The 21,009-nt window shown below is 42.3% G+C and overlaps 1 protein-coding gene across 1 annotated transcript in view; it reads left to right on the top strand.

The window, feature by feature from the left end:
- The window catches only part of TRAM2 (translocation associated membrane protein 2), a 208,692-nt gene that overhangs the window by 179,060 nt on the left and 8,623 nt on the right, over positions 1 to 21,009 (top strand). Inside the window, exons 7-8 of the mRNA XM_053709551.1 lie at positions 1,192 to 1,262; positions 2,390 to 2,494. Of these exons, the coding sequence (XP_053565526.1) occupies positions 1,192 to 1,262; positions 2,390 to 2,494 (176 nt within the window). The remainder of the gene's footprint in view (positions 1 to 1,191; positions 1,263 to 2,389; positions 2,495 to 21,009) is intronic.

Genomic DNA, 21,009 nt, shown 5'->3' on the forward strand with positions numbered 1-21,009 from the left:
GTGTCCTCTTAAAGGACAAGTAAATACAGTAGATTTGCATAGTCAACAAACATATGATAAAAAGATAATGCAATAGCACTTAGAGGCCCATTTATCAAGCTTGTGGGCTCGTGTTTCTGGCGAGCCTTCAGATTCGCCAGAAACAGCAGTTAAAAAACCGCAGTCTAAAGACCACTGCTCCATAACCCTGTCCGCCTGCTCTGAGCAGGCGGACAGGAATCGCCACAATTCAACCCGATCGAGTATGATCGGGTTGATTGACACCCCCTGCTGGCGGCTGATTGGCCGCGAGTCTGCAGGGGACGGCTTTGCACCAGCAGCTCACAAGAGCTGCTGGTGCAATGCTGAATACGGAGAGAGTATTGCTCTCCGCATTCAGCGAGGTCTTGGGGACCTGATCCGCACTGTCGGATTAGGTCCACAAAACCTTTGATAAATAGGCCTCATTGTCTGAAAGATTTTCTTCAGACATTTCAAAGTTATTTCTATTTCCACTTCTCCTGCATCATGTGACAGCCATCAGCCAATCACAAATGCTTATACGAATATTCTGTGAGTTCTTGCACATGCTCAGTAGGAGCTGGTAACTCAAGAGTGTAAATATAAAAAGAAAAGTGCACATTTTGTTAGAAAGTTGTTTTAAACTGGGTGCTCTATCTGAATCATGAAAGTTTTTAATTTTGACTTGTGTCCCTTTAAGAGCAATCACAGACTAGTATGTTGGTGTTCAGGAACAAACTATATACAGTTCTGTAGTATTCTGCATCTTGCTAGTATTTCAGGTCAGTGCGCTGATCATTGTGCAGGGCTTTTTTTTTTTTTTTTAATTACAAACTGTACAACACACAATTTTATTGGAGACCCTGTATATCTAGTGGGAACACTTTTTTTTTTTCACACCTGTTTCCAATTCACTCTGCCTTTGCCTGAAACGGATAAGTAACGATTTGGTTCATAGAGTTGTAAGTTTATTGCACATGCTACTCGCTATTAACGATATAGTCCTCATTTAATTCTAAATCGCAGCTAAATTCCATCACACTGTGCCTATCTGATATATGGCTGCTGTTTTTACTCTATTTTGCTGATGTAAGGTTCATTTAGCTGAGCTCCCTAGACACAAAGGTGTAACATTTTGGTTGCTTAATTAATCTTATTGTTTTAGAGTATAATGTAATCTCTCTTTTTCAGGAGGAGATTCCACGTCATTTGCAATATATTCTTCTATACCTTCTCCATATAGCAGGAGCCTACCTACTGAAGTAAGTTACATTAACTCAATCGCTGCACTATCGTTAGCAGAAGCTGTATCCTCTCTGGCAGCCAAAGGGTGAAGTGTATTACCCTGCAGAAGAATTTGATAATATCACGTTTTTATCCTCTTCATTAGACTAATTGCCTAGCTTAAATAAAATATTAGACAAATTCCCTGTTACATTTCTAATGTTCTGCTTTCTTCTGCCTGCATTCTTTGGTTTATAACAGTATAGAAGTTACAAGTAATTGATACTCAGTTTGCAGTTGAAATATAAAACTCACTCTATTAATGTCAGAAGTTCATCCTTAGAAATATCCACAATGCCTAGCAGGGGTGGGTTGGCACACCTATGAATGGCTTGCCGAATTTGTTCTAAACGAATTTTGACATAAATGGTACATTTTGTTATTTAGAATGCATTTTTTTAAATAAATGTTTTATTCAGTATTTGAAATGTAATTTTTTTTAATGTTTTTTTAAAGGGCTAATACCTTCATTCATTTTAAACACTTGACTGGTACAGCAAATTGCCTGTGCTCTTATTCATACTCGTTTTTGTACTTTTTATAATTTAAAAGTGAAGTAAAAACTGTTTAAACTGCATTAATTCAGCACTATTGGGTGTGTACTTCCTGTTCATCCTTTTGACTGATAGGTGCGATCAGCATTTGCAGGAAGAACCTCTCAGCCAATAAACATTAGCAGAAAGTACATAGCTGCTTCATCTGTATTAGTTTCAATTTTAGTTTAAATACTACCTTTCCCATTTAGGGAAAAACAGCAGATTTCAGTGCTGCTCTTTTAAATACATAATAAAAATCCTTGAAGGTATAAAGAAACCAAGACAGCTAGTGTAGAAAATAATTCAAATATTCCATAGAACACACTAACAAGAGCATTGGCATTTAATCTCACTGGTTATTCGCCCCAAAGACTGATCCTTACCCGTCTGTCCCCTCTACTGATTACTTATAGGTAAGGAGGGGATGTCACACTCAGATGACCCTCTAGCTTGTATAGACTTCAGCTGCTCCTCTCCAGTGTTTTTCTGTACTCTGATCCTCCTGGGGTTAAGTGCTGGGTCTCACCTTGTGCTGCCACTGATCTGCATTTCTCTTTCTGTTCCGCAAGTTTAACGCGACTGGGGTTGATACTGTTGCTGTTACAGTCTGTGGCTGAGTTTCTATTTCATATCGCCCGACTATTCTACTTCACAGATGAAAATAACCAAAAACTGTAAGTGTTCTTTTCTTCATATTATGTAGAATTTACATTTATAGATTTATTACATTTGTTTTCAACAGCTTTCCTGCAAAAGGGTTAAACAGTTTCAGAGCAGCAATGCACTACTAGAATCTAGCTCAGTACATCAGGTGAGCCAATGACAAGAGGCATATTTGTGTAGCCAGCTAGCTCCTATTCATGCTGCTTAAGAATTGATTTCTATGTCCTTTTTGAGCTATGAGGAGAGATTGGTCAAACTGATGCTGTTTACTCTAGAAAAAAAGGATCACAAGAGATAGTATGATGACTTTATATAACTATATAAATAGTTTATCGGAAACCGTGGTTTTCAAAGTGTGAGGCAGGCCTCCCCAGGGGGGCGCTAGAACATATGATGGGAGGCACAGGGGCAGTGACACTTTGCACTATCCTATAGAAACCACAAGCAGCAGCTGACTATTTAAAACATAGAGCATTTTTTAAGAGCCGACAATGACTTTGTGGGATAAGGCAAAGGGCAGGATATAGGTTGAAGATTAGCACTGAAGTTAAAATCGCTCAGGGACAGCCTTAAAGGGACAGTATACTATAAAATAGTTTTTCCCTTAATGTGTTTCCAATGACTTTTTTTACCAGCTGCAGAGTATAAAATGTATGAGATTTGCTTTTTTCTTCTTAAACAGGAAGAGTCCACAGCTGCATTCATTACTTTTGGGAAATACAGAACCTGGTCACCAGGAGGAGGCAAAGACACCCCAGCCAAAGGCTTAAATACCTCCCCCACTTCCCTCATTCCCCAGTCATTCTTTGCCTTTCGTCACAGTAGGTTGGCAGAGAAGTTTCAGAAGTTCGAGAGAGTCTCTTATGGAGGGTAGTACTCTTCACAATGGGACTGGATTTTTAAGTAATCTTGTCAGCCTCTCAGTGAGAGCATGGATGAAAGTTAGAGTCCAGAGAGGCAGGGAGAGTTTGTGTAGCAATACCTAGGCTCTAAGCCTTTTGGAACATAACGGCCTTATCTCAATGACACGATCTCTCGAGATTGCGTGCCCTTTTGGTGACTGGCATGGTGACTGGTGCGGTTACGTTGTTTCTCACTCCCGTATGCTGACTGTGTGCGACAGAGTATGGCTCGTAAGTTGTCTTGTTCACAGGAGGTGGTGAGTGCCCCAGCCATTGGGGGTGTAAAAAGGGTGCCAGTTAGTTTTTGTCACTTTTGTAATCCTAGAATTATGGAGGATTCTGATATGTTAGACACAGATGTCTCCGATATGGAGAATAAGTCTTGTGATGAATATGAAATGGCCCGGGTAATCAATGCCCATCAGTTATGTTCCGATTGCCGTTCTAGAGTACTCTCTTCTCCCAAATCAGGGAGCTTAGAGTGCGTTGAGCCATCCGCCTCCGAGGTTTCCATGTCCTGTAAGGCACGTGCCCCAGATCCTTTCTTGACTACGTAAGCAGGTGTCCCTATGCCATTTTCTCCTCCGGAGGGTGGCTTGTTTCCTCCAGAGGTTATGGCACGGTTCTGCATGGCCATTTCTATGGTGTTGACTCACTTATATCTCCAAGTGAAATGTTTCTAAGATGCTGCCGTGTTCTGTTAACCAGGGCCCGTCGGGCATGCGATTGCCTGATTCAGTTCGGCCTTCTGGGGAAGCACTGGCCTCTGAGGCTTCAGGGGCCCCAACCTCGGGGCCAGCGTCTTTTGTTGATCCGGCGAGGGATGATTTTGCCTTCCGTTATAGGCTGGCACGTCTTTGTGTTCTTTTAAGACATGTTTTGGCAATGTTGGAGGATCCCAGTCTGAGTCTGCCGAGGGATCCGAGGCCTTAGGTGCTGGATGGCAAATTGGATATGACATTTGGGATGAAGCCAATCTCCTTAACGTCTCCTTTTTATTTTTTCTTTATGTTTTGCTTCCAGTTCTGAGCTTGGGTGAATGGGGCCTCTGATCAGCTGGTCCCGTTGGCGTTCTCATTCACTTTGGGCGTTTACCCGATGGGTGCTGCCTTCATTTTATTTTCGATTCAAATTGATGTGTTTAATTTGTTTTTTCTTAAGCTCGTGTCTGTTAGATTTTTGTTTTTGAGAACGTTCTTCTCTGGAACCGATACTTTTTGAATAATAGAATTATGTTTTCTAGTTCATTTATCGATCCTTCCGGTCGAATTTTCTTGGACCTTGGGCAGTTCTGAAGAGTCCTTATACCAGGCAGATACTGGTCGGACGCTTTTCGGCTGTTACCTAGGTTCAGTTCACCCTTGCGGTGCTGATTTAATCCTGTCGGATTATGAATGTCACTTGGCCTATTGCTATGGACTCCGAGCTCGGATCCTATCGAAGTATTAGGCCTATTGTTTAAATACAACCCCTGGAGGGTTGTAAGTACCGATCTAAGGTCGGCTGTTTCAGGCTACTCGCCTGGGATATGGATCTGTTTTTTTGCAGACATCCTCATGGTTCTTGAGGTAACTGGGGACTCAGAACCGTAATTTACATTCCTTTGGATTTGGGAGATGTGAGTGATCTATGTGGTATGGTGTTCCGAGTGGCAAACTATTTGCGGCTTCACTCGAAGTTCTTACGGATGCTGACTCTTCAGCCTATTAAACATTTTCTTACGGTGGCGGAGTCTCCTTCCTTACGGTGGATCATATGGTCTGGAAGTGCAGGCATGTCTTTCTTCCTCTGCTCAGAGTTGCGTTACTCTAAGAGGTGGTGTGCAGGGATTCCCTGCCTTCTGTGTGGAGCTGCAAGGTTCCAGCTTTTACCCTGTTATAAGAGGTTTCTTTTTGGAAGATCGGTCCTACAAGGATCTCTGGCTGTTGTCTCTTCCATATTATACCCTTGGTCTGACTACGGTCTCGACGTTCGGGTGTTCTGTGTCTTCCTTGCAGCTCTAGCCTTGGGGCTTAACGGTGAAGAGTCAAGGTGGGTTACAGACGGTCGCCCTTCTGGGGTCAGGTAGTTGACCATTTATCCTCGCTGTTCTGTTAGGGCTTCGTGGAGGGCGCATTACGACTAACTCTTTGGAATGGCAAGCAAGGTCCAGGGTTCTCATTCACCTTCGGGTGTTTGTGCTAACTTACCAGTGTGCAACACGTGCCAGATTCTTAAACTGTTCAGGAGCTCTTTCAGACTCTTGGGTTTGAGGTTGTTGCTAGATTGTCAAGTCTACGGACTTTAGATGGTGCACTCCTAATCATAGAAGGCAGCTTAGGGTTCCTCTGGAAGTTGGATCTTTTGATCGATTCCATTTTTTGAGGACCTTGGCCTAGGGCCATGTCTCTCCCTAGATGGGTGTGGACGGTTCAGTCTCACCTTAGGTGTTTGTGGTTCTGTGTGCCTCTCTGAGGAGGGCGGGGCTCTGCTTTTGTGGGAGATGCCTATCTGCCTGTGACTTAGGCTCTAGTTCTTTCTGACGGGTCCCTACTGGTCTGCTAGCACATTTGATATTCCTGTAGACTCCAGGTGTCATTCAACTGGGTTGGCGATATGGCCGAGGGGTTTCGCCTCTATGGTAGGGTGGTTTCAGTTGTTCTCATTTCCTTTTCTTCTAGAGCGGGGGTTGGGTTCTCCTGGTTAGGAGTTACCTTAGTATCGGATTGTGTCCCACGATGGCTTAATGTTAAACTATGTTTCCTGAAAGCTGAAGGTCAGGAGTTCAAATCCAGCTATGGCTATATACTCTTCATAATGCAAGTCCTACAAATATCCTTGCCTAAAGCAGCCTTATATGGTGATCTATGGGTCCTTGTTTTTCCTACCTTGTAAGGGTTTTTTCCCTTCTTGTGTTTTCAGAATTCTAGAAAGGGAGATGCGATGTAGTGACTGGTTCACCGTTCCTGCAGCGGGAGACTGAGGGTTTGCACCCTGTTGGGGCTTCTGTATAAATGTTGGATTCTGATATATAGATGTTGGGGATCTGAGGGCCCCCATTCCTTGGGAAGTGTTCCTTTTTTGGGAAAGTCAGCAGTGTAGGGGGTCTCGTACCCATGCACAATGCCTATCCTGAATCATGGTAGCATGCCGTTTATAGTAGCGAATCAGGTAAGCATAATTTATGTTTTTAAGGTTAACTTGTGTATATGAATTAGCTGATTTTGTGTTTTGAAGCCACAACCTAATAAAATGGGTTGAACTTGTAGGAATAATCAGATCTTACTACTTTATCACATTGTGTACATATAACTGCTTCTTTATCTTATATATGTCCATAAACCAATCACCAATACTTGGAGAGAACAAAATTAACATTTTATTACCTTATATCTTCTATAACCCACTGGGAGTGTAATTTCTTCTACTGGCTGTGTTAACACAGCTTGGCCTTAAGGCCAAAAACTTTCAGGATAGGTGGGGATACCACAGGCTAAATAAACTAATTCAAATGCCAATATAAGGGTAATGGAAATACTTTGAAACAATTTTTTGAGTAAACTGTCCCTTTAAGTTTGTTTTCTTGATCAGTAACTTGTGTTTAACATAGCAGTACCACATTGAAATGTAGGTGAAGTAATCTTTTGGTCGAGCAGAATCCGCTCTTGAGATCTGTGTGTGAACCCTGGATCAAAAATAAATTCACACAAATTAGAACTAAAATGAAATAAATATAAAAATTTTCTTTAAAGGAAAAAATAAAGTGACATCTTTTATGGGAGGGGGGGGGGGGGCTCGCTTGTAAATTCCATCTGAGGGGAGGTCCACTACCTAACACTTTGAAAACCCCTGATCTAAAGAGTTAGTAGGAGCATTGTTTTTTCCTAGAGAATTGTGATGCGCTCTCACTTTAAGGCAAAGGGGAAAAGAGATTTTTTTTTTTTGTTGTTTAAACATCTCTTTATTGAAAGTTCTACAGATTACAGAAGCAGTTTACATAAACATAATGCTTACTTTTACAGATTTATTTTTCTAACAAATAAAACTTGTACTCACTAATCAAGTAATCAAGACATACGCACCCAACTGCCAAAAATTAAAACTTACACTAACGTCCCGAGTGGGATGCCAGACTCCAGATCAGATCTTTTGAACTAATATCTTAAAGATGCTAAATCGCCATATTCTAAGGCCTGTCCTCTACAACACACGGCCATTATGTGAATTCTCTTCCCCAACAGGTTGTGGGTCTGAGGTGGAATCCTCCCAAATAAACTTTTATATCTAGTAAAGTATTTAACTTCTGTCTTTTAAAATAGCCAAACTCTTCCAGTGAAATTAGATCTGATACTTTTGCTTTCCAGACTCCTACTGAAGGTATATCTGGGGATTTTTTTTACAAGATATGACGAGTCCACGGATTTCATCCTTACTTGTGGGATTTAACCTCCTGCTAGCAGGAAGTGGCAATGAGCACCACAGCAGAGCTGTATATATAGCTCCCCCCTTCCCTCCCCCCCCAGTCATTCTCTTTGCCTGTGTTAGTGATAGGAAGAGGTAAAGTGAGGTGTTAAGTTTAGATTCTTCAATCAAGAAGTTTTTTGTTTTTAAATGGTGCCAGTGAGTACAATTTTTCTCAGGGAGAAATCGTCAGTCTGGAGCTTCCCAAGAGGAATGGAGACATTATATTTTTCTGCCCTGATGTTGATGATCTTAGCAAACGTTATCTAAGATCCATACTGGTTCCCACAGAGCTTCTGAAGGTAGTGCTACAAGCGCTACAAGTGCTACAAGCAGCATTGAGGTATGTTCAGTCTTTTGATTCTGGGGAGACTTGATGCATCAGAACAGGCTGACATTATTCCCTACCTGGGAAGGGGTAATCAGTAGGCTCTATATGTATAATGGTGGAACTTGAATTCCCTTTTTTATATTGATGCTAATATGTCAATATGGGCTGGACGCTGGGAGGATGCGGTTGTGGTCTAAGGACTGTCCTGTTATTTATTTATAATTGGCCTGAGAAAAGTATGGCTGTTATTTTCTGAGTCACGCTATGTATTGTGCATATTTGTTAGCTTATACACTGTGCTTGGGATCGACATTTTATTTTCTTCCCATGCGGTTTGTATTGTGCATATTTGTTAGAGAGACACATGGCTTATTCACTGTGTTTGGGATCGACATTTTTTCTTCCTATGCGGTTTGTTAGACGGCTCATGCGACGCCCATGTTGGGCGGGGCCTAATTTGCGCGCTCAGACGCGCAGTATTTCCTCAGTATACGCAGCAAAGTCCTTAGCTCCGGTGGGGCCCAAGTTATTTTGCAAACAAAGGATCGTCATCCTCGCAGAATTAGAGTTCTCTGGGGGCAGGTAGGCGCCACAGCAGAGCTGTGGTGAGGTGCAGGGGCCTAGTTTGTTTAAAATTTTATTATATCTGATAAAGGTGATATAAAGTGTTAAATAGCATATCCTAACAGTGGTGCAATATTATTTAGCTAAATTGGACATATTAGGACATTTTTTATTGCTGCAAACATGAGATACAGAAAAATTGTTGCGCTTTTATTATTTAAAGGCGCAGTGCACTTTTAGTAAACGTTTTTTTTTAGTATGTTTTTTTACTTCAGAGATCAATAAATAAGGTTAAGAGCGACTATTATTGCTATTGCTAGTCTGCTTATCATGTGTGAATTTGGGGAAACTACTTGTTCTATGTGTTTAGATGCCATTGTACTGTACTGCCATGTACTGAAAGGGCCTTACAATGTAAAACTCAAATTTTATTTAAGACTAAGGATGATTCTCAGTCTGAGGAGAATCAGTATATGCCGCCAAGCTCTCCCCAAGCGTCACAACCTTTACAACCACTCAAGCAACGCAGGGTTCTTCAACCGCGTCTGATTCATTTACTCTGCATGATATGGCTGCAATTTTGTCTACCACCCTTACAGAGGTATTATCTAAGTTGCCAGTGTTACAGGGCAAACGCAGCAGAACAGAAGTCAATTTGAATACTGCGACCTCTGATGCTTTGTTGGCTATTTCCGATGTACCCTCACAGGGATCTGATTTGGGGGTCAGGGAACTTCTGTCTGAGGGGGAACTTTCCGATTCGGGAAGTGTGCTGCCTCAGACGGACTCGGACGTCATGTCCTTTAGATTTAAGCTTAAGCATTGCAGTGGCGCCTTATCTGAACACCTCCGCCTGTTACTTCGGGAGGTTTTAGTGACTCTAGATGACTGTGACTCTATTGTGGTACCACCAGAGAAATTGTGTAAGATGGACAAGTACTTAGAGGTACCTGCTTACACTGATGTTTTTCCGGTTCCTAAGAGAATTTCGGACATTATTAAGAGGGAATGGGACAGACCGGGTATCCCGTTCTCACCTTCTCCTAATTTTAAGAAAATGTATCCCATATCTGACACTGTTCGGGACTCTTGGCAAACAGTCCCTAAGGTGGAGGGAGCTATTTCTACTCTGGCTAAGCGTACAACTATTCCTATTGAGGACAGTTGTGCTTTCAAAGACCCTATGGATAAAAAATTGGTGGGTCTGCTAAAGAAACTGTTTATTCATCAAGGTTTCCTTTATCAACCGACGGCCTGCATTGTACCAGTTACCACTGCGGCGGCCTTCTGGTTTGATGCATTAGAAGAGTCTCTTAAGACTGAGACTCCTTTATAGGAAATTTTAGATATAATTAAGGCTCTTAAGCTGGCTAATTCTTTTATTACAGATGCCGCTTTTCAGATAGCCAAATTGGCGGCTAAGAATGCCGGATTTGCCATTTTAGCGCGTAGAGCGTTATGGTTAAAATCTTGGTCTGCTGATGTGTCGTCTAAGCCAAAGCTTTTTGGTATTCCTTTCAAAGGAAAAACCCTATTTGGGCCTGATTTGAAAGAAATCATTTCTGACATTACGGGAGGTAAGGATCATCTCCTACCTCACGATAGAACTGCTAAACTGAGGGGTAAACAAAATAATTTTCGTTCCTTTCGGAACTTTAAAGGAGTCCCCTCTTCTTCCTCTTCTTCCGCTAAACAGGAAGGGAATTTTGCTCAGGCCAAGTCCGTCTGGAGACCCAACCAGGCTTGGAACAAGGATAAACAACCCAAGAAGCCTGCTGCTGCTACCAAGACAGCATGAAGGGGCGGCCCCCGATCCGAGACCGGATCTAGTAGGGGGCAGACTTTCTCTCTTTGCCCAGGCTTGGGTAAGAGATGTTCAGGACCCCTGGACACTGGAAATCGTGTCCCAAGGGTATCAACTGGAATTCAAAAATTCTCTCCCAAGGGGGAGGTTTCTTCTTTCACGATTGTCTGTAGACCAGATAAAAAGAGAGGCGTTCTTACGTTGTGTAAAAGACCTCTCTACTATGGGAGTAATTCGTCCCGTTCCAATACTGGAACAGGGGCAGGGGTTTTACTCAAATCTTTTCGTGGTGCCCAAAAAAGAGGGCACGTTTTGACCTATTTTAGATCTAAAAAGTCTAAACAAGTTTCTTAGAGTCCCATCCTTCAAGATGGAGACTATTCGAACAATTCTGCCATTGATCCAGGAGGGTCAATATATGACTACCGTGGACTTGAAGGATGCATACCTTCATATTCCAATCCACAAGGATCATCAGTTCCTAAGTTTTGCCTTTCAAGACAAACACTTTCAGTTTGTGGCTCTTCCCTTCGGGTTGGCTACAGCACCCAGGATCTTCACAAAGGTTCTAGGGTCATTTCTGGCGGTTCTCAGGCTGTGGGGCATTGCAGTGGTGACTTATCTGGACGATTTTCTGATCCAGGCGTCATCTTACCATCTGACAAGTCTCATACGGACATGGTTCTGTCCTTTCTAAGGACTCAAGGGTGGAAGGTGAATCTAGAAAAGAGTTCATTAATTCCACAGACAAGGGTTCCCTTCTTGGGAACTCTAATAGACTCCATATCTATGAAAATTTTCTTGACGGAGGTCAGAAAGTTAAAGATTCTAAATACATGCCAAGCTCTTCAGTCCAATCCTTTGCCATCAGTGGCTCAGTGCATGGAGGTAATAGGATTAATGGTGGCGACAATGGACATCATTCCGTTTGCTCGTTTTCATCTCAGACCACTACAGCTGAGCATGCTCAGGCAGTGGAATGGAGATTATGCAAATTTGTCTCCTCAGATAGATCTGGATCAGGAGACGAGAGACTCTCTTCTTTGGTGGTTGTCGCAGGATCATCTGTCCCAAGGGACGTGCTTCTGCAGACCCTCGTGGGTAATAGTGACAACGGATGCCAGCCTACTAGGTTGGGGTGCAGTCTGGAATTCCCTGAAGGCTCAGTGTGTGTGGACTCAGCCGGAGTCGCTTCTTCCAATCAATATTCTGGAATTGAGAGCAATATTCAATGCACTTCAGGTGTGGCCTCAGTTGGCTTCTGCCAAATTCATTCGCTTTCAGTCAGACAACATCACGACTGTGGCGTATATCAATCATCAGGGAGGAACAAGGAGTTCTTTAGCGATGACAGAAGTATCCAAGATGATAATTTGGTGGGCGGAGGCACACTCTTGTTATCTGTCAGCAATCTACATCCCGGGAGTGGACAACTGGGAAGCAGACTTTTTAAGCAGACAGACGTTTCATCTGGGAGAGTGGGAACTCCATCCGGAGGTCTTTGCCACTCTGATCCTCAGATGGGGCAGACCGGAGTTGGATCTGATGGCATCTCGTCAGAATGCCAAGCTTCCAAGATACGGATCCAGGTCAAGGGATCCTCAGGCCGAACTGATCGATGCCTTGGCAGTGCCTTGGTCGTTCAACCTAGCTTATGTGTTTCCACCGTTTGCTTTCCTTCACCGGGTGATTGCTCGGATCAAACAGGAGAGGGCTTCAGTAATTCTAAATGCACCTGCGTGGCCTCGCAGGACTTGGTATGCAAATCTAGTGGACATGTCTTCTCTGCCGCCGTGGAAGCTTCCATTGAGGCAGGACCTTCTCATTCAGGGACCCTTCCAACACCCAAATCTAGTTTCTCTGCAACTGACTGCTTGGAGATTGAACGCTTGATTTTATCTAAGCGGAGGGTCTCTGATTCGGTCATTGATACTTTGATTCAGGCACGTAAGTCTGTTACTAGAAAGATGTATCATAAGATATGGCGTAAATATCTTTATTGGTGCGAATCCAAGGGCTACTCATGGAGTAGAGTTAGGATTCCCAGGATCTTATCTTTTCTCCAAGAGGGATTGGAGAAGGGGTTATCAGCAAGTTCCTTAAAGGGACAAATTTCTGCTTTGTCGATTTTACTACACAAACGTTTGGCAGACATTCCAGACGTACAGTCTTTTTGTCAGGCTCTGACCAGAATCAAGCCTGTGTTTAGACCAATTGCTCCACCCTGGAACTTGAATTTAGTTCTTAATGTTCTTCAAGGGGTTCCGTTTGAACCCATGCATTCCATAGATATTAAGTTATCTTGGAAAGTTTTATTTTTGGTTGCTATTTCTTCTGTTTGTAGAGTTTCTGAGTTTTCAGCGTTACAATGTGACTCGCCTTATCTTATCTTCCATTCTGATAAAGTGGTTTTACGTACCAAACCTGGTTTCCTTCCTAAGGTTGCTTCTAATAAGAATATTAATCAGGAAATTGTTGTTCCTTCATTATGTCCTAATCCTTCTTCTAAGAAGGAGCGTCTGTTGCATAACTTGGACGTTTTACTTGCAGGCGACTAAAGAATTCCGTCAACCATCTTCATTATTTGTTGTTTTTTCTGGAAAGCATAGGGGCCAGAAAGCTACGGCTACCTCTCTTTCTTCTTGGCTGAAGAGTATCATCCGTCTGGCATATGAGACTGCTGGACAACAGCCTCCTGAAAGAATTACGGCTCATTCCACTAGGGCTGTGGCTTCCTCATGGGCATTAAAACAATGCTTCTGTTGAACTGATTTGCAAGGCTGCAACTTGGTTGTCTCTTCACACCTTTTACAAATTTTCCAAATTTGATACCTTTGCTTCTTCTGAAGCTGTTTTTGGGAGAAAGGTTCTTCAAGCAGTGGTGCCTTCCGTTTAGGTTCCTGTCTTGTTCCCTCCCTTTCATCCGTGTCCTGCAGCTTTGGTATTGTATCCCACAAGTAAGGATGAAATCCGTGGACTCGTCATATCGTAAAAGAAATAAATTTATCAGGTAAGCATAAATTTCCTTTTCCATTTATGGGTTATAAGTGCTTTTGCTCCGTTTAGACCTATCTGTAAGAGGGTTAGTCTTAATCTACAGGGGAAGACTGGCATTTCATTTAATAAGGCCATCTTTGGGGTTAGGCAAAATTCCCTTGTTAATATACTTTTGAAATGTGTTTCTAGTGCTTCCGCTTAGTGGTTTCAGCTTTTTACATTCCCACCACATGTGGGTGTAATTACCTCTTGCTGCACACCCTCTCCAACACTTCTCATTAGCTCCTGGATAAATTGAATGCAGCCTGATGGGGGTCAGATACCATTTTAATAATACTTTGAAATTAAGATCAAACATTTTTGGGGACGTGGATGATTTTTTAGTACTTGTGAAGATTTTTTTCCAACTGTCTATGTCTCTTTTAATACCTAATTCTTCCTGCCACCTGGCAGAGTATGTAGGGAGTTGTGTGGCCTGGGGTGCCTGTAATAATTTCCGGGATTTTGATAGTGCATGAGTAGTAATCTCATTTCTATAGCAGAGCTGTTCAAAGGGAGACAGAGGTCTCAGGTAATCTGCTTTGTGGGGCGAGGTATGTATAAAGTGTGAAAGTTGGTGGTATTTCAACCAATGGGTATAATTGCCCATAGCCACCTCCCTAATTTCTTCTCTGTTTCGAAGTCTACCCTCACTAACGAAGCTGGCAAGGGGGGTTGTATATCCCCACTCTGTTAGTCTTTGATATCCCCTGTCTAGCCCTCCTATCAACTCTGCGTTCATAGGTATGGGGAAAGTGGAGATCTATTCTCAGTAATATGGGGCCTGCGAGAAACGATCCCATCCCACGACTCAAAAATCTGTTTATGAACATCTAGCCTATGACACATGGGGGGTCTCAGATTTTTGGGTATCCAGCAAAATGCTCCGACTTTAGGTACCTGCATTATGTGAGCATCTATGGCGACCCATGCCTTGCTGTTGCCTGCTCCGTGCCAATCTAGTACTCTCTGCAAAGTGAAAAAGATCTGTACATGGTATCCTTATTTATCCTTGGTCTGCTTTGGCCCCATATAAATGGATTTATCAATTTTTGTAACCTATCTAAAAACCATCTTGGGAGAGCTAGGGGGAGCGTCTGTAAGATATAAAGTATCCTAGGCAGTGTGGTCATTTTAATACACTGAATTCTTCCCCACCATGAGATAGGTTTACTTGCCCAATTGTGTAAGTCACGTTGTGTGTCTTGCAGTAGGGCCGTGTAGATTTTTTCAAATAGGGTTTTAGGATTCGGGGAGAGGTAAATACCTAGATATTTTAAAGTTCCAGTTTGTAATTTTAAAGGGCAAATGGATGCCAATGACTGAAAGGCTGAGCTTGGTAGCTTAACATTTAAAATCTCTGATTTAAGGGGGTTTACCAAAAAATTGGAAAATTGGCCAAATATTAAGATTTCTTTCATAATTTCTGGTACTGATTGGGCGGGTTTAGTTACAGGGAAAAGCACGTCATCCGCATATAGCGCAATTTTAAAGTTATGCGGTCCTACTGTAATCCCTTTGATGTTTTGGTTTTTCCTAATCCGTGCTGCGTAAACCTCCATCGTTAAAATAAATAATGTTAGGGAAAGAGGTCAACCTTGCCTCGTGCAATTATTAATGTTAAATTTATAGGACAGTAAACCGTTTGCTTTAACATTGGCTGAGGGTTTTTTATAAGACTGAATATTCTCAAAATCATCTTTGGTCCAATTCCTATCTCGAACAGTGTCTCCCTCAAAAATCTCCAATCTATCAGATCGAACGCCTTTTCAGCGTTGGTCGCAAGAAGTATGGATGGTATTTTGTTATGTTTGGCATAGCTCATCAGGGTTAAGGCTCGGAGGGTATTGTCCCTCGCTTCTCTGCAAGGCACAAAGCCCACCTTGTCTGTGTGAACTATATCCTGTATTATATTAGTGAGTCTTTTGGCCAGTATTTTCCTTAAGATTTTTATATCAGTGTTCAGAAGGGAGATGGGGCGAGAGCTGCCTAGGTCAGTGGGTGGCTTGTTGGGTTTGGGTATAACCGAGATATGAGCTGTTAACATGTCTTTAGGTAGGTCTTGGGAGCTGTCAATAGTCAGGAAAAGGGATTGTAAATGGGGTTTTATATTTTTTGTAGTAATTGCTGTATGAATTTGTATACTATGTCGGGGGGGTCTGGTTCGAGTTTGTATAAAGCCAGTAGATGTGTCTAGTGTTGAATCTATAGTTATGTTCAAGTCCCCTCCCACTAACAAAAGTCCTTTTTTGTGTTCGGAAACTAATGCTAAGAGACACCGAAAAAAAACCCTGTCATCTGCTATTTGGAGCGTACACATTGACCAGAGTGATCGGTCTATTAAATAGAAGGCCCACCAGGATTAGTATCCTCCCCTCTGAATCAGTGATTCTATTTAGGAGCTGAAAGTGTAGATGTTTATAGAATAGTATGCCTACTCCATTTTTTTTTAATGGAGTGTGAGTGAAAATATCCTAATCGGAAAGTTCTTGATTTAAACTTCGGTTCCTTTTCGGCCACAAAGTAAGTTTCCTGCATAAAGATTATTGAATCCTTGTGTTTTGCTAAAGCCCTAAGTGCTATGGCTCGTTTAGTGGGTGAATTAAGGCCTTTAACGTTTTGGGAGACTATGTTAACAGTGTGTTTATCCATGATTGGCATGGGGGATGTAAGCTGTGAGTGTATAGTATAGGCTTACCCAAGCACACCTTGATTCCCACTTTTCTGAATTTCGATATAACTGGCAGGAGCAGGCAAGTCGCAGAATGGTAAGGCCAGGTGACATATTCCCTCCGACACTTGAGAACAAATGAGCACATAAGATGAGAGCAACAAAAAAACATAAACAGCAATGAACATCACAGAACAGTTGAGAAATCAATAACTGAGATGCATGGTAATTTAAGTATACAAATATAAAGTTCACATTAGTACTAACCATGCATAAATTGCGGTATGGGGGGTAATGGAATGATCTCATTTCCATTCAACGTAAGTGTTCAATAAAACGACAAATTGTTATTCTATGTAAGTTCTTACTTTCCTTAGCTTAGTAAACACAAACAACAAACAAATCAAAACAAAGTATAAACCCAAAAAACAGTGGTGTATGGCATTTTGCATCGTAAAGGATATTGACCCAAATATTGTCATTGACCACGCAAATGGCACGATATGGAGAGATATTTTTTTTAATTGTAAAAGAAATCAAACTGTGTAGATTTTTTTAAAATTGAATTTATTTATCAGAAAAGGCTGAACTTCGTAAACTTCTTTCAAACCCACAAATACCATACGGTCATATAGGTCACAGTGTTGTCATATCTTAATGCTATAAACCAAAGTGTTGTGTTCTAGAACAGAGGTGGATAAAGAACAAGACTGCCATTATATTGACTGAGGGCTGCCAAGGATTTAAACCCTCAATGGATACAATATGTTCATGAAAATGTATTGCCTTGTTGAATATGTAACAAGTTTTACTTTTCCTTATTTTGCCACAAATTACAATGTTTAATGCATATGTAACTTTTTGACTATAATACCTTTCTCTTGTTAGGTGTATCCAGTCCACGGATCATCCATTACTTGTGGGATATTCTCCTTCCCAACAGGAAGTTGCAAGAGGATCACCCACAGCAGAGCTGCTATATAGCTCCTCCCCTAACTGCCATACCCAGTCATTCTCTTGCAAGCTCTCAACATAGCTGGAGGTAGTAAGAGGAAAGTGGTAAAATATAGTTAGTTTTTTCTTCAATTAAAAGTTTATTGTTTTCAAATGGTACCGGAGTGTACTATTTTTATCTTAGGCAGCATTTAGAAGAAGAATCTGCCTGCGTTTTTCTATGATCTTAGCAGAAGTAACTAAGATCCACTGCTATTCTCACATATGTCTGAGGAGTGAGGTAACTTCAGAGGGAGAATGGCGTGCAGGGTATCCTGCAATAAGGTATGTGCAGTTAAGTTTTTCTAGGGATGGAATTTGCTAGAAAATGCTGCTGATACCGGATTAATGTAAGTTAAAGCCTAAATACAGTGATTTAATAGCGACTAGTATCAGGCTTGCTATCAGAGTTATATACTCTGATTAATGTGCAATATAAAACGTTCGCTGGCATGTTTAATCGTTTTTATATATGCTTTGGTGATAAAACTTATTGGGGCCTAGTTTTTTCCACATGGCTGGCTTTATTTTTGCCTAGAAACAGTTTCCTGAGGCTTTCCACTGTTATAGTATAAAAGTTACAGTTGGTGCAGTTAAAATTACAAACTGTGACATTCAGCTTCCCTCAGCAGTCCCCTGCATGCTATAGGACATCTCTGAAGGGCTCAAAAGGCTTCAAAAGTAGGAGCTGTGGCAGTTGTTATGACTGTTTAAAAAACATATTTTTCGTTTTGTTAATCTGTTTTTTGTATTAAGGGGTTAATCATCCATTTGCAAGTGGGTGCAATGCTCTGCTAACTTGTTGCATACACTGTAAAAATTTTGTTAGTTTAACTGCCTTTTTTCACTGTTATTTAAAATTTTGGCAAAATTTGTTTCTCTTAAAGGCACAGTAACGTTTTTTTATATTGCTTGTTAACTTGATTTAAAGTGTTTTCCAAGCTTGCTAGTCTCATTGCTAGTCTGTATAAACATGTCTGACATAGAGGAAACTCCTTGTTCATAATGTTTAAAAGCCATGGTGGAACCCCATAGGAGAATGTGTACTAAATGTATTGATTTCACTTTAAACAATAAAGATCAGCTGTTATCTTTAAAAGAATTATCACCAGAGGATTCTGACGAGGGGGAAGTTATGCCGACTAACTCTCCCCACGTGTCGGACTCTTTGACTCCCGCTCAAGGGACTCACGCTAAAATGGCGCCAAGTACATCAAAGACGCCCATTGCGATTACTTTGCAGGACATGGCGGCAATCATGGATAATACCCTGTCAGCGGTATTAGCCAGACTGCCTGAATTCAGAGGAAAGCGCAATAGCTCTGGGGTTAGACGTAATACAGAGCGCGCAGATGTTTTAAGGCCCATGTCTGATACTGCGTCACAATATGCAGAAGCTGAGGAAGAGCTTCAGTCTGTGGGTGACGTCTCTGACTCGGGGAAACCTGATTCAGATATGTCTACTTTTAAATTTAAGCTTGAGAACCTCCGGGTGTTGCTTGGAGAGGTTTTAGCTGCTCTGAATGACTGTGACACAATTGCAGTGCCAGAGAAATTGTGTAGGCTGGATAAATACTACGGGGTGCCGGTGTGTACTGACGTTTTTCCAATACCTAAAAGGTTTACAGAAATTATTACTAAGGAGTGGGACAGACCCAGTGTGCCGTTTCCCCCCCCCCCCCCTCCTATTTTTAGAAAAATGTTTCCAATAGACGCCACCACACGGGACTTATGGCATACGGTCTCTAAGGTGGAGGGAGCAGTTTCTACTTTAGCAAAGCGTACCACTATCCCTGTCGAGGACAGTTGTGCTTTTTCAGATGCAATGGATAAAAAATTAGAAGGTTACCTTAAGAAAATGTTTATTCAACAAGGTTTTATCCTGCAGCACCTTGCATGCACTGCTCCTGTCACTGCTGCTGCGGTGTTCTGGTTTCAGTCTCTGGAAGAGGCCTTTCAGACAGCTACTCCATTGACTGAAATACTTGACAAGCTTAGAACACTTAAGCTAGCTAATTCTTTTGTTTCTGATGCGATTGTTCATTTGACTAAACTAACGGCTAAGAATTCTGGATTCGCCATCCAGGCGCGTAGGGCTCTATGGCTTAAATCTTGGTCAGCTGACGTGACTTCAAAGTCTAAATTACTTAACATTCCCTTCAAGGGGCAGACCCTATTCGGGCCTGGTTTGAAGGAAATTATTGCTGACATTACTGGAGGTAAGGGTCATACCCTTCCTCAGGACAGGGCCAAATCAAGGGCCAAACAGTCTAATTTTCATGCCTTTCGAAACTTCAAGGCAGGTGCAGCATCAACTTCCTCTGCTACAAAACAAGAGGGAACTTTTGCGCAATCCAAGCCGGCCTGGAAATCTAACCAGGCCTGGATCAAAGGCAAGCAGGCCAGAAAGCCTGCTGCTGCCTCTAAGACAGCATGAAGGAACGGCCCCCTATCCGGCAACGGATCTAGTAGGGGGCAGACTTTCTCTCTTCGCCCAGGCGTGGGCAAGAGATGTTCAGGATCCCTGGGCGTTGGAGATCATATCTCAGGGATATCTTCTGGACTTCAAAGCTTCCCCCCCACAAGGGAGATTTCACCTTTCGAGATTATCTGTAAACCAGATAAAGAGAGAGGCATTCTTACGCTGTGTGCAAGACCTCCTAATAATGGGAGTGATCCATCCAGTTCCACAGATGGAACAAGGACAGGGATTTTATTCAAATCTGTTTGTGGTTCCCAAAAAAGAGCGAACCTTCAGACCAATTTTGGATCTAAAGATCTTAAACAAATTCCTCAGAGTTCCATCGTTCAAAATGGAAACTATTCGGACAATCCTACCTATGATCCAGGAGGGTCAGTACATGACCACAGTGGATTTGAAGGATGCTTACCTTCATATACCGATTCACAAATATCATCATCGGTTCCTAAGGTTTGCCTTTCTAGACAGGCATTACCAGTTTGTGGCTCTTCCCTTCGGGTTAGCTACAGCCCGAGGAATTTTTACAAAGGTTCTGGGGTCTCTTCTGGTGGTCCTAAGACCACGGGGCATAGCAGTGGCCCCTTATCTAGACAAAATCCTGATACAGGCGTCAAACTTCCAAATTGCCAAATCTCATACGGACATAGTGCTGGCATTTCTGAGGTCGCATGGGTGGAAAGTGAACGAGGGAAAGAGTTCTCTATCACCCCTCACAAGGATTTCCTTCCTAGGAACTCTGATAGATTCTGTAGAAATGAAAATTTACCTGACGGAGTCCAGGTTATCAAAGCTTCTAAATTCCTGCCGTGTTCTTCACTACATTCCGCGCCCTTCGGTGGCTCAGTGCATGGAAGTGATCGGCTTAATGGTAGCGGCGATGGACATAGTGCCATTTGCGCGCCTACATCTCAGACCGCTGCAATTATGCATGCTCAGTCAGTGGAATGGGGATTACACAAATTTGTCCCCTCTGCTAAATCTGGATCAAGAGACCAGAGATTCTCTTCTCTGGTGGCTATCTCGGGTCCATCTGTCCAAAGGTATGACCTTTCGCAGGCCAGATTGGAAAATTGTAACAACAGATGCCAGCCTTCTAGGTTGGGGTGCAGTCTGGAATTCCCTGAAGGCTCAGGGATCGTGGACTCAGGAGGAGAAACTCCTCCCAATAAATATTCTGGAGTTAAGAGCAATATTCAATGCTCTTCTAGCTTGGCCTCAGTTAGCAACCCTGAGGTTCATCAGATTTCAGTCGGACAACATCACGACTGTGGCTTACATCAACCATCAAGGGGGGACCAGGAGC

This window comes from Bombina bombina, chromosome 4 (genome assembly GCF_027579735.1).
Source record: "Bombina bombina isolate aBomBom1 chromosome 4, aBomBom1.pri, whole genome shotgun sequence".
Lineage (NCBI taxonomy): Eukaryota > Metazoa > Chordata > Amphibia > Anura > Bombinatoridae > Bombina > Bombina bombina.